This window comes from Nicotiana tomentosiformis, chromosome 5 (assembly GCF_000390325.3).
Source record: "Nicotiana tomentosiformis chromosome 5, ASM39032v3, whole genome shotgun sequence".
NCBI lineage: Eukaryota > Viridiplantae > Streptophyta > Magnoliopsida > Solanales > Solanaceae > Nicotiana > Nicotiana tomentosiformis.
This window is the reverse complement of record NC_090816.1, coordinates 45,721,125-45,736,216: the sequence shown is the minus strand read 5'-3', so window position 1 is coordinate 45,736,216 and position 15,092 is coordinate 45,721,125. Positions and strand designations below refer to the sequence as shown.

The 15,092-nt window shown below is 40.9% G+C and overlaps 1 protein-coding gene across 1 annotated transcript; it reads right to left on the bottom strand.

The window, feature by feature from the left end:
- Nucleotides 1–556: 556 nt before the first annotated feature.
- LOC138892274 (uncharacterized) lies at nt 557–10,907 on the bottom strand. The gene is made up of 5 exons (XM_070175979.1): nt 10,781–10,907; nt 9,400–9,518; nt 8,379–8,385; nt 7,934–8,179; nt 557–1,083 (listed from the first exon to the last, which is right to left on the bottom strand). The coding sequence occupies exons 1-5, from the start codon at nt 10,905–10,907 to the stop codon at nt 557–559; spliced, it is 1,026 nt and encodes a 341-aa protein (XP_070032080.1).
- Between the last annotated feature and the right edge of the window lie 4,185 nt (nt 10,908–15,092).

The window sequence follows — 15,092 nt, the reverse complement described above, 5'->3', positions numbered from 1 at the left end:
CTGTTTTTAAATTTTTGTGAATGATTTGAAGTGAAAATTTTGAAAAACAGTTTTTTGAAAATTTTCAAATTTTCAAAAAAAAAAAAAGAAAAGAAATTTCAACTTAAACTGAAATTGAAAATTTTCACTGCAAAATACTGATTTCAAAAAAATGAAAAATTTTCGAAAAAAGATGAAATTTCTTTTATGGCCAAGCGGGCCCTTAATAACGTGGCAGTGCGTGATTGGTCCAAGTGTAACCCAATATGAATTAAATTACCAAAATCCATATGTATAGTATAGATCCTACCCACCCATACTATTGAACCTGAATTTAATAATTAACCCTCACCTCGATTTATATCTTCTTCCTCGAAGCTAATAACTTTTTTCTCAATAAAAAATTCAAAATCTAAGAACACGAATTAATATTGCACCTTCTGATTAGTTCCCTCTCCGCTAATGTAATAAAATAAAAATGACAATTAAGAAACCACGCTCTCAATCCTTTATCCATTTGTTTGTTATGCAGCAATTCTTTTTTTTAGGTATAATGCATAAAATCCTTTATCCATTTTCAACAACGAGGGAAGTCGCTCGCGCGCTTGAGTTCTTCTTTAAGTTGGTCAACCTCAGCACACAGATTTTTCCAGGTGGATCTAATGGACTTGATGTTAACGTCGAGTTCGCGGACAGTAGAGCTGAAAAGTCTATTATGCTCAAGGGTCTTCTTATACTTCTCCTCCAATTGGGCATATTTCACCCAGGCAGCAGCAAGCTCTTCGGTTTTGGAGTTTAAGGCTGCTTCTAAATTGTTCAATCTTTCAGCGGAGGTAGTCTCTAGTTCGGATGCAGCAAGAACGACACTATGGACCTCATCCCATTTGGCCTTAGCCTCTTCAAATTGAACCCTCAGCGGGGAGATCTCTTGGCTAAGGGCCTCCACTTCTTGCTCGCTTTGCTGCAAACGTGCCTCCAACACAACAGCCTCAACATCTTTGTCTTCTAGTTCTAAGAGGCGAGCAACAGTTTGGTCCCGCTCGGCCAAAAGTTGATTCCGCCCGGAGGTAAGTGTTTGCAATAAATTTGTGCAGAAAAATAAAACTGCAATCACAAACAACTATAAATAAAAAGATTTTATTGATAAACATTGCAGGTTACAACTCTGTTTATCTCTTGATTTTTTTCTCCGATTTGTTATCCGTAATTCGAGGGTCTTTTAGCTTGATCTTGAATATGTAGTTATTGCCACGAACGATGATCTTGAATTCAACTAGCACGAACTTTGATTTGAACTCGTACTCCGTGAATCTTGATTTGTTCTTCGTTCTTGAGCTTTAGCTTGATTACTTGAACTTGAACTTGATTTGTTCTTTGTTCTTGAGCTTGAACTTGATTTGTTCTTCGTTCTTGAGCTTGAACTTGATTGCTTGAACTTGAACTTGATAGCTTGAACTTGAACTTGTGGAGGAATTTGCAGCGTTTGATCCACGAGCTCTTTCTTGCTTCTTCTTATATCTTCTGGTGTCTTTTCTGGGTTATGAAGACCCCTATATATAGTTGTGGAAGGGAAGAGTTATGATAAGAACAAACTCTTTCCGACCAATCAAATTGAAGTGTGACAAGACCGTATTTGATTGGCTAAAACATGTCACTTGCACATATGACGTGGTTTTATTGGCCTTTTAATTTGGCTTGGCATGCCTTGTCATTTTGACACATGGCACGATCATATTGGCTCTTCCGTTTGACTTGGCGTGCCACGTTATTTGACATGTGGTACCAAATTGGGCCTCTAGGAAAATGACATTTTGGGCTTAATAAAGCGGGCTCATCAATTTAGCCCAATGAATTAAGATTTATTTATTTAATCAATATATATTAGACTTATATAATTAATCCAATTATATTAGCCCATAATATTTATTTGGACCAATATATCTTGAATTTAAAATATAGTCCAAATTATTTTATGAATTTAATTTTAATAAAAATTTTATGCCTACAAATGTCCCCTACTTCAAGACTTGTCAAGGTATAAGCTTTAAAGACTAGACTTGAAGTATTAATGAAGACAATTTGTATCCTCCTTCTTACAAATGCTTTCACTTATTAATTCATGCATCCCCTTTCTGCTTATAGCTTAAAATGACTAATTTTGTCAAATTAAGGAATAAAGTAACACCTTTACTTGCTATTATTTCAGAAGTAGTATGTCAAATCATAGATGGATCAATTCAATGAAATGATCAGCTATGCTTATTGATTTCACAAGGTTAATTTGGACGTGACCTCTTTGCATTTGAAATTCTAGTGAAGAATTTCTTCTTCTTTTTTTTTTCATTCACATGAAGTGGTAAGACAACTATGCCTTCATTTTTAGTTTCCAACAAAAATAACGTGCCTTCCTTCTACGTAGATCAATGGTGCAATCATGGAAATTTGCAGAGGCCTCAACTTGATCTTCGGACAACCATAACAGTAGAGTAGTTTCAAATATGTCAACCTTATCCACGTAACCGAACTATAGTTGTCAAAGAATTTGACTTCTTGCATGTCAATAGTAATACTCCTGCTAGGATATTTTCCTTAATTTACTAGAACTGTAAAAAACATCACCGACTTGAGAGTCAAGTCCTTTTAACAGACAAACTAACTGATCCCACATCGACCAAACTATTGCCTGCTACCTCAAATACATGTATATATAGACGTATGCTCTTCCCTTCCAAACATCAATTTGCAGTATTTGCAAGCTTGTTCAAGTGTTCCTTGACAGGTAAAAGTCTTTTTTTTCCACTTTTATTTTCTATGTTTTCTCTTTTTATTGTCCTCTTTGTAGGTCAAAAGAGAAGGGTAAGTTCTTGTTCAAAGGGATGACCCGTGCATGAAGAAGATGTTAGTATGTGAAGTGATGGGTATTCATCACGGCCCGAATATCGGAGAGATTACTCTCAAGGTGGCCTGAATATCGGAGAGATTATTCTCAAGGTGGCCCGACTATCGGAGAGATTACTCTCAAGGTGACCCGACTATCAGAGAGATTACTTTCAAAATGACCCAACTATCAGAGAGATTACTCTCAAGGTGACTCGACTATCGGAGAGACTACTCTCAATGTGACCCGACTATTGGAGAGATTACTCTCAAAATGATCCGACTATCAGAGATATTACTCTCAATGTGGCCCGACTATCGGAGAGACTACTCTCAATGTGGCTCGACTATCGGAGAGATTACTCTCAAAACGACCCGACTATCAGAGAGATTACTCTCAATGTGGCCCAACTATCAGAGAGATTACTCTCAAAACGACCCAATTATCGGAGAGAGTACTCTCAATGTGGCCCGACTATCGGAGAGATTACTCTCAAAATGACCCGACTATCGGAGAAATTACTCTCAAAATGACCCGACTATCGGAGAGATTACTCTCAATGTGGCCCGACTATCGGAGAGATTACTCTAAATGTGGCTCGACTATCGGAGAGATTGCTCTCAATGTGACTCGACTATCGGAGAGATTTACATGTCCACCTTAAGATTTGAAAGTATAGTTCCTTTTAGGGACAAACCCACGAAGAGGCCAACTTAAGGTGCAAACGGACTTAAATGTCCACCTTAAGATTGAAAAGTTATAGTTCCTTTTAAGAACAAACCCACGAACAGGCCAACTTAAGGTGCAAAGGGACTTAAACGTCCACCTTAAGATTGAAAAATTAGAAAGCTTCAATTCGAATACTTTGTGGACTTGACGACATTGACTTGAACATTTGGAAACTTTGAAGATTTGGTAGACTTTGCAGACTTCAACTTGAAGAGTGGTAGACTTTAAAAATTCAACTTGAAAAATTAGCAGACTTGAAGACTTCAACTTGAAGATTTGGAGGGCTTAAACAATTCAGCTTTAAGACCGGCAAATTTGAAGACTTCAACTTGAAGACCGACAGACTTGGAGACTTCAACTTGAAGACTTGGAGGGCTTAAATATTTCAACTCGAAGAGCGGCAAACTTGAAGAGCGGAGAACATGAATACTTCAACTTGAAAAGTGGTGGACTTAAAGATTTCAATTTGGAAACTTCAACTTTGAGACTTTAATTTGGAGGGCTTAAATATTTCAACTTGAAGAGCGACGAAGTTGAAGAGCGGAGAACATGAAGACTTCAACTTGAAGACCGACGGACTTAAAGATTTCAATTTGGAGACTTCAACTTGGAGGGCTTAGATTTTTTGACTTGAAGACCGAAGAACTTGAAGACTTAAGGATTTGGCGAACATGAAGACGTAGTGAACCCCAGGATTTCAACGCAAATACTTGGCATCTTTCTAAAATCGTCCCATTGAAGATACCAATTTACCATGGAGGGTTGCCCCCTTTAAATCAAATGGGATCCAAAGTTTAACAAAGAATGGTATCTCAGCTCGATTTTCAAGTGCTGATTGAATGAATTATACTCCATCTTACTTCATTCAAACAACGATTAGGGGATTATGTATCTTTTGAACGTATGCGACTGAACTCAGAATGAAACTCTAAGCTGCCTACGTACCTCGGTGAAGAGGATCAAGTCATATCGTAGTTCAGAATGGTTTTTTTTTTGTGTCCTAACTTTTGCCTAGGCCCCCTCTTTTGAGGTTTTCAACCTAGCGGACTTTTTTTTATGTCCTAACTTTTGCCTAAGCCACCTCTTTCGAGGTTTTCAACCTAGCAGCCTTTTTTTTTTAAAGAAAAAAGAATTTTTGTTGATCTGCATATGTGACCCTTTTATAGCTTTGATTTAGGGTTAGGGTAGAGTAGCCTCCAAGCAACCCTAACAGACTTATTGGGATTAAAGACCATGGGCTCGGCTTGTCTTGTAGAGGCCTAGCCTAAATCAGATAAAATTTTAATGTCTACAAATGCCCCCTACTTCAAGGTTTGTCGAGGGAAAGCTTGCCGGACCTCAAAGACGAGACTTGAAGTAATATTTTTTTTCTCGCCTTTAAATAAAGAACTTAAATTCTTTGGGCAACCGTTCCAGCAAAGCATGTAATCAAAGCCATTGTACAAGGCTACATTTATTTGAAAAATATAAGCCAATTCCGTGTAGATCAAGTCTACTTTTCTCGAATTAGGAATTTAGAGTCCATTTAAAAGTCAATATACCAAAGTCACGGAAGACTAATGCATGAAGCCTCTCCTTGACTTGCATGTCTCAAAGCTTTGGCTTCTGATGAATTTTTACCATTTAAAAGAAATTCCAATCAAACAAGAAGTCCCTTTTGTACCTCAAGAACTTTTTTCCATTGAAAAGTCTGACCGCCTTAAACAATCTAATCAAGGGGCCTTGTTTGCTTTGCTTTGGCATGCGATATAGTCGTGAACTCAGGCTTCCTTTGGATTTGGATATTGTAGAATGTCGCTATTTTTTCGCCAGTGAATATCTACTTCAAGATTCTTCCTTTTGCAGTTTCAAACTTCGGTGGTTAGATCAATTTATTCGTTAATCCTTGTAGTATTGTAGAGGAACCACTCAGCGCATCCTTCTTGCGATATTGTGGCTTTGTCGAGAAATCATTTGAATAGAGAACAAGGTATGTTGCTCCCAAATATACAATCATCATATGAGATTTGATATTTTTGCAATATCCAAGAAAGTAAATTATTCGGATCCATCCAAGCAACTGGTCTTGAACATGCGTCGAGTGATCGGACCAACATAATAGAGATCAGCAGATGTGGCTGCAATAACATCCTTACTTAGAACACCATTTCTCTTTCTATAGGCCATCACAATAGTTGATTTTGAATCTTGTAGTTTCTGATTTACAGGAGGAAGAGATGAAGGGTAGAACTGGTCCCACTGGGCGTGCCAATTTGTTTGCAATAAATTTGTGATACAAAAATAAATTGCAACCATAATATAAATATAAAAAAATATAATTTTATTGATACAATGATGCGGGTACAATTCTGTTTCTCCCTTGATTCTTCACTCTGATTTATTATCCGTAATTCGAGGGTCTTAGCGGCGTATTTATTGAACGTAGAATGATATGCATCTCCTTGATGTATTTGATGATCAAGAAGCATGTAGCAGCACTCCATTTGGATCTTGAATGTTGCTAGAGCTTTGAACAAGACATATTTGACATGTCTTTGATCTCTTAACGAATATTCCAAGAGTTTTATGGCATTTTGGAGATCATATATTTGATCTCTTTGTACATATTCCGAGAGTTTATGGAATTGCTAAGATGATCTCAATTTTTGAGATGCTTTTTCAAAGGGAATATGTGACCCTTTTATAGCTTTGATTTAGGGTTAGGGTAGAGTAGCCTCCAAGCAACCCCCTTGATTCTTCACTCCGATTTGTTATCTGTAATTCGAGGGCCTTAGCGGCGTATTTCTCGAACGTAGAATGATTTACATCTCCTTGATGTATTTGATGATCAAGAAGCATGTAGTAACACCTCATTTGGATCTTGAATGTTGCTAGAACTTTGAACAAGACATATTTGACATGTCTTTGATATCTTAACGAATATTCCAAGAGTTTTATGGAATTTTAGAGATCATATATTTGATCTCTTTGTGCATATTCTGAGAGTTTATGGAATTGCTGAGATGATCTCAAATTTTGAGATGCCTTTTCAAAGGGAATATGTGACCCTTTTATAGCTTTGATTTAGGGTTAGGGTAGAGTAGCCTCCAAGCAACCCCTTTGATTCTTCACTCCGATTTGTTTTCCGTAATTTGAGGGCCTTAGCGGCGTATTTCTCGAACGTAGAATGATATACATCTCCTTGATGTATTTGGTGATCAAGAAGCATGTAGCAACACTCCATTTGGATCTTGAATGTTGCTAGAACTTTGAACAAGACATATTTGACATGTCTTTGATCTCTTAACGAATATTCCAAGAGTTTTATGGAATTTTGGAGATCATATATTTGATCTCTTTGTGCATATTTCGAGAGTTTATAGAATTGCTGAGATGATCTCAATTTTTGAGATGCCTTTTCAAAGGGAATATGTGACCCTTTTATAGCTTTGATTTAGGGTTAGGGTATAGTAGCCTCCAAGCAACCCTAATGGACTTTTTGGGCTTGAAGACCATGGACTCGACTTGTCTTGTAGAGACCCAGCCTAAATCGGATAAAATTTTAATATCTACAGTAAGTTCCTCCTTTTCCTGAATCAACCTTTGGAGGCCCTCGAAAGCAAAGAAATTAGCCTGTGAAACAAGAAGGGCAAATTCAAAGTACTACTAAATCAAAGATAGAAGAAATGACAAAGGAAGTGAAGAGTATACCGCTGCGGGTTGTGCATAACATTGTTCAACAAGCATTCTCCCGAGAGAGCCTGTATCTTTTCACAATCCTTTTTTGAAGCCAAATGCTTCAGATAGTTAGCAAGTTATACCAGTCGGCACAACAAATTGCATCTGGTAGAGATCAAGAGAGTAACTCTCCTCCTCCTTTGCGAATCTTCTGAGGGGCAGCATAATTTTGTCCCAAAGTCCCATGAACTGGGGACTGGGGAAGAGGAACATCCTTTTCTCGGACAGATACGGCCGGTGAAGATCATGTAGAAGTTGTTGGTGGAAGAGTTGGTGAAGAAGGAGATGAAGTTGATAGCGTTGAAGTGTGATAAGCAACTGCGGCAAACGTAGTGCTGGTTATTGGTTGTTCATCAACCGAAGACGGCATGGACCCGGTACTCAGCCCTACAATACCTGGCGCAGTAACTGGGATCCGGAAATGGGAGTTGGAATTTTCCACCATCTCGAACACCCCCTAGAGCGCTGAGGCATCGTCCTCGGTTGGTGTAACTAACTCAACAGATTGAGCAGTCTGTTGAGTTGAGGAAGGTCACAATCTTCTATGTAGAGAAGACCCTCCTCACTAGCTTCTCCATCATCGTCAATCATCACGGTATCTCTGGTCGGCCCGGGTGGAGGGCTCGTCACCACAATTTTTGAGAGACGACTCTGGGGCAGCATTCTTCGCCCTCTTATTCTTTCCCTCGGCCGCGGAGGAACACCTTTTTTTTGGCTGCTTGTTCTCCGGCCGGGGACTCCGAGAAGAAGCACTTGCACCTGAAGCAGGCTCGGAGATGCCTGTATGTGAAAACGCCTTTTGCATCAGCCTCGCTGCATCGGCATGATCATCTAAAATGTCCTTCTCAGGGACGACAACTGAGCCCTGAGGTAGACCTGTATTCAACAAGAGAGAAGAATCAAACAGCTTTCTTATGGGAAAAGGTAAAGACAAAATAAGTTCAACTTACCATGATTTTTGGCCCTCCACCCGTATTTCAGGGACAACTCTTTCCACGTATGGGTTTCGAGCGTAGTAACGTCCAAAAGTTTTTGAACCCATTGGTCCAAGCCCTCAACCCTAGGGGGAACCCACCGAGTCGCTGAGACATATAAAGGAAGAAAAGTCAGTAATGATGAAGAACAGTCTTTAATAGAAGAAGAGGCAAATGGTATACTTACGAGTGCGATTCCACAATTCTAGGAAAGATGGAGCCGAGGCCGGGATGATGTCTGTCACGACCCAAACTCTTACCTGTCGTGATGGCGCCTATCTCGATACTAGGCAAGCTGGCAATCTCAATAAACCACCATATATTTTAAGTTTGAAAACATAATAATAAAATTCATCGGAAGAAATCTCACAAATACATATATAAACACTCCCAAAAACCCGGTGTCACTGAGTACATGAGCATCTAAATGAATACAAAGTCTGACTGATAAAATCACTGTCTAAAAATATAGAATAATACAATAACTTAAAGGAAGGGAGTCAAAGTCTGCGAACGCCAAGGAGCACGTGGCGTACTCTGGGCTGGTAGTGCACTGAGAGATGACTGACCCTGATGAGAACTGTATGAACCATAGCTGGATGATGCACCACAGTGAACTGGACGACTCGTTTGAGCGTGTCTGTAAGGACGACCCCTGTTGTGGTAGGACTGCCCTCCAGAAGGTACCCCACCAGAACCGCCCGAACCTCGAGGCCTCTTAGCCTCCCTCTCACCTTGCTCCTGGCTACGGACCACCTCTATCTGCCGAGCAATGTCAACCACCTCGTCAAAAGTGACACCTGATACCCTCTCCCTAGTCATAATTAACCGCAACTGATATGTGAGGCCATCAATGAACCTCCCAATCCTCTCCCTATCAGAGGAAACTAACTAAACTACATGACGAGCCAACTCAGAAAATCTCATCTCGTACTGTGTCACACATATGCTATCCTGACGTAACTGCTCAAACTATCTGTGCAGCTCCTCTCTGCGAGACTGCGGCACAAACTTCTCCAAAAAGATAATGGAGAACTCCTTATTCTTTCTCTCGGCCGCGGAGTAACGCCTTCTTTTTGGCTGCTTGTTCTCCGGCCCGGGACTTCAAGAAGAAGCACTTACACCAGAAGCAGGCTCGGAGATGTCTGTCTGTGAAAAAGCCTTCTGCATCAGCCTTGCTGCATCGGCATGATCATTCAAAACGTCCTCCTCAGGGACGACAACTGAGCCCTGAGGTAGACCTGTATTCAACAAGAGAGAAGAATCAAACAGCTTCCTTATGGGAAAAGGTAAAGACAAAATAAGTTCAACTTACCATGATTTTTGGCCCTCCACCCGTATCTCAGGGACAACTCTTTCCACGTGTGGGTTTTGGGTTTCGGGCATAGTAACGTCCAAAAGTTTTTGAACCTATTGGTCCAATCCCTCAACCCTAGGGGGAACCCACCGAGTCGCTGAGACATATAAAGGAAGAAAAGTCAGTAATGATGAAGAACGGTCTTTAATAGAAGAAGAAACAAATGGTATACTTACGAGTGCGATTCCACAATTCTAGGAAAGATGGAGTCGAGGCCGGGATAATGTCTGTCACGACCCAAAATCTCACCTGTCGTGATGGCGCCTATCTCGATACTAGGCAAGCTGACAATCTCAATAAACCACCATATATTTTAAGTTTGAAAACATAATAATTAAATTCAGCGGAAGAAATCTCACAAATACATATATAAACACTCCCAAAAACCCAGTGTCACTGAGTATATGAGCATCTAAATGAATACAAAGTATGACTGATAAAATCACTGTCTGAAAATATAGAATAATACAATAACTAAAAGGAAGGGAGTCAAAGTCTGCGGACGCCAAGGAGCACGGGGCGTACTCTGGGCTGGTAGTGCACTGAGAGATGACTGACCCTGATGAAAACTGTATGAACCATAGCTGGATGATGCACCACTGTGAACTGGATGACCCGTTTGAGCGTGTCTGTAAGGACGACCCCTGTTGTGGTAAGACTGCCCTCCAGAAGGTACCTTACCAGAACCGCCTGAACCTCGAGGCCTCTTGGCCTCCCTCTCACCACGCTCCTAGTTACGGACCACCTCTATCTGTCGAGCAATGTCAACCACCTCATCAAAAGTGACACCCGATACCCTCTCCCTAGACATAAGTAACCGCAACTGATATGTGAGGCCATCAATGAACCTCCTAATCCTCTCCCTATCATAGGAAACCAATTAAACTGCATGACGAGCCAACTCAGAAAATCTCATCTCATACTGTGTCACACACATGCCATCCTGACGTAACTGCTCAAACTGTCTGCGTAGCTCCTCTTTGCGAGACTGCGGCACAAACTTCTCCAAAAGGAGAATGGAGAACTCCCGCCATGTAAGTGGTGCTGCACTGATCGGCCTGTGCCTCTTATAAGCCTCCTACCATCTGAAGGCGGCCCTAGAAAACTAAAAAGTAGTGAAAGAGACCCCAATGGTCTCTAAAATACCTGTTGTCCGAAGCATCCACTGGCAGTTATCCAAAAAACCCTGAGCATCCTCTGACTCAGCATCGCTAAATGATGGTGGTCGAAGCCTCCCAAATCTCTCAAGTCTCCTCTGCTCATCATTTGCCATAACGGGGACTACTGGGGCTTGAGCAGCTGCAGCTGGCTGGACTGGTAGTGCCCCCGGTATTTGAATTCCCTGCACTACCTGATCTGGAGTACGAGCAACAGGAGTATGAGTACCTCCCCCGGCCTGAGAAGTGGCAGGTGCGGCCTGAGATGAAACCACCCGATCAAGGCCAGTACAAACTGTCAATATCTGGGTAAGAGCCTCCTGAAGGCCTGGAATCACAATGGGCATAACTGGTGCCTGAGCTGGTCCTGTTGGCTCAGCTATATCTAGAATCTGCTCCTGAGCTGGAGCAACCGGTGGTGCTACAGGTGCTGCTCCAACTACTATACGAGCTACACCTCGACTTCTACCTCTATCATGGCCGCGGCCTCTCATGGCCCTAACTCGTACCACTGGTGGCTGACTGTCCGATCCGGTATTACGTGTCCTCTCATCTGTGAGAGAATAGAATAATAGAATTTTAGTTTTCGGAATCACCAAATTCGCACAACAGAATACAAGAATGTGAGTTTTTCCTAAGGGTTCGGCAACATCTCGAAGATAAGTACAGACATCTCCGTACCGATCCGCAAGACTCTACTAAACCTGCTCATAACTCGTGAGACCTAAGTAACCTAGGCTTTGATACCAACTTGTCACGACCCAAAATCTCACCTGTCGTGATGGCACCTGTCTCGATACTAGGCAAGCTGACAATCTCAATAAACCACTATATCTTTTAAGTTTGAAAAAATAATAATTAAATTCAGCAGAAGAAATCTCACAAATACATATATAAACATTCCCAAAAACCCAGTGTCACCGAGTACATGAGCATCTAAATGAATACAAAGTCTGACTGATAAAATTAGTGTCTGAAAATATAGAACAGTACAATAACTAAAAGGAAGAGAGTCAAAGTCTGCGGATGCCAAGCAGCTACCTTGATGGTCTCCAACAAAATAAACTCTGAAATCTAGCAGCAGCCGTATCCGGGAGTACCTGGATCTGCACACGAGGTGCAAAGTGTAGTATGAGTACAACCAACTCAATAAATAACAAGACTAACCTTTGGGCTGAAAGTAGTGACGAGCTCAGCAGGAACAATCCAGTATAGAAATAACAATACAGAAATGCAGGCATGCTTTCAGGTTCAACAGTTACTCTCAGTACAAATAAAATAGATCAATTCTGAACAATATGAGGAATATGACATCTATGTATCTACATGCCAATGTACACACTCTATGTGATGCACCTTAGTGAAAACTCCATGTACTCACAATCTAAAATACGCAATCACTCAGTACTGTATATGGCCAATCCAGCCTAGGGAAGATCCATCCCAAATATATATGTATATCCATCAACTGACAATCAGTCAGTCAGTACTGTATAAGGCCAATCCAACCTAGGGGAAGATCCATCACTAAATATCAATGATTCGGAAGATCCATCTCAGATATATATATATATATATATATATATATATATATATACCAACTACGCTCACTTTAGGGGTGCAGACTCCGGAGGGGCTCTTTTAGCCCAAGCGCTATAATAGCTAGATCCAGGCATAGATAATTAAACATAGCTATCACTCAGAATCTCCAATCTTTCGGGCTCTTAATAACATAAAGAATCAACCCGACATGATGATATGAAGTATCAATGAATGACAACAGAGACTGAGATATGATATGCACGTGATAGATGTGACTGAGTACAAAATTATAATTTAAACAATAATTCAACAACAATACAACCCATGTGGGTCCCAAAATATATCGGTATGTTGCCTAAACATGATCTTTAATATGAGTCTCAGCTCAATTTATCTAACACGTGGAGGATATGCGGATAATGTCATTTATTTAATTATGCTACTCCACGGAATCAATTTAAGTCACAATTTCTATGATGCACGCCCACACACCCGTCACCTAGTATGTGCGTCATCTCCAAACAATTCATACAACACGAAATTCAGGGATTTATACCCTCAAACCAAGTTTAGAAGTGTTACTTACCTCAAAACCGCGTAATTTCTTACTCCGTTATGTCCTTGCCTCATGAATTGGTCTCCAAACGTTCCGAATCCATCCACAAGCAGTATAGTACAATCAATATAGGCTAAAGGAATCAATTCCACAAGAAAATACGAAATTATAGCCAAAAAACCGAAATCGGCTCAAACCCGCACCCCCGGGCCCATATCTCGAAATCTGACAAAAGTCACAAAACCCAAAAGCCCATTCACTCACGAGTCTAACCATACCAAATTTACTCAAATCCGATAAAAAAATCCCATTCAAAACCTCAAAATTCTAGTCCAAGAACTCTTCCTCATTTTCCCCAAATTTTCATCTCAAAACACTAATTAAATAATGAAAACAATGATATATTCGTGTATATTGACCAAATCCGAGTTAGAATAACTTACCCCAATATTTTTCCTTGAAAATCTCTCAAGAATTGCCTCTCCCCAAGCTCCAATTTGTCAAAAATGGAAAATGGGACGAAGCCCCTATTTTATAACTTAAAGTTTCTGTCCAGGGGCTGCCCTCGATCGATCTTGCCCTCGATTTCTGCCCCCGATCTCCAATCTCGATTTCCAGCAGGTGTTTAAGTCCAAATTTTGACCCGTTAACCATCCGAAACTCACCCGATGCCCTCGGGACCTCAAACAAATACACCAACAAGTCCTAAAATATCATATAGAGCTATTGGAATCATTAAAACTCCATTCCGGGGTCGTTTACACATAAGTCAATATCCGGTCAACCTTTTCAACTTAAATTTTTAACCTTGAGACTAAATGTCTCAATTCATTCCGAAATCTCTCCGAACTCGAACTTACTATCCTGGCAAGTCACAATACAGCTATAAAGTACAGAATGAGCAGTAAATGGGGGAATGGGTTTACAACTCTAAAAATGACCGTCCGGGTCATTATATCCTCCCCCTCTTAAATAAACGTTCGTCCTCGAACGGGTTTAGAATTATATCTGAAGTGATGAAAAAATGAGGATAGTAGCAACGCATATCATGCCCGGTCTCCCAAGTCGCCTCCTCGACCGGATGACCCCTCCACTGTACTTTTACTAAAGCAATGCTCTTCAATCTTAGCTTTCTAACCTGTATGTCCAAAATGGCCACTAGTTCCTCGACATAAGATAGATCCTTGTCCAACTGGACTGAGCTGAAGTCTAACACATGAGACGGATCGCCGTGATACTTTCGGAGCATGGAAACATGAAACACTAGATGAACTGCAGTAAGACTAGGTGGTAGTGCGAGTCTGTAAGCCACCTCTCCAATTCTCTCAAGAATCTCAAAAGGCCCAATATACCTAGGGCTAAAATTGCCCTTCTTCCTGAATCTCATAACACCTTTCATGGGCAAAACTCGGAGCAAGACCCGCTTACCAACCATGAATGCAACATCATGAACCTTCCGATCCGCAAATATTTTCTGTCTAGATTGGGCTGTACGAAGTCGATCCTGAATTAATTTAACCTTTTCCAAAGCATCTTGAGCCAGGTATGTACCCATTAGTATAGCCTCGCCAGGTTCGAACCAACCCACTGGAGACCGGCACCGCCTCCCATATAAGGCCTCATACAGAACCATCTTAATGCTCGACTGGTAGCTGTTGTTGTTAGAAAACTCCGCAAGTGGCAAGAACTGATCCCAAGCACCCCCAAAATCTATCACACATGCACGAAGCATATACTCCAATATCTGGATAGTGTGTTCAGACTGTCCATCCGTTTGAGGGTGAATTGTTGTACTCAACTCCACACGAGTAACCAACTCTCGTTGTACGGCTCTCCAAAACCGTGATGTAAACTACGTACCCCGGTCAGAGATGATAGATACCGGTACGCCATGAAGCCTGACAATCTCACGAATGTAAACTTGAGCCAGCTGCTCCGAAGAGTAAGCAGTGACCACAGGAATGAAATGAGCTGACTTGGTCAACTGATCTATAATCACCCAAATAGCATCAAACTTTCTCAAAGTCTATGGGAGCCCAACTACGAAGTCTATGGTAATATGCTCCCACTTCCACTCTGTAATTTCAAGTCTCTGAAGCAATCTGCCCGGTCTCTATTGCTCGTACTTCACTTGTTGACAATTTAAACACCGAGCTGCAAACCCAACTATGTCTTTCTTCATTCGCCTCCACCAATAGTGGTG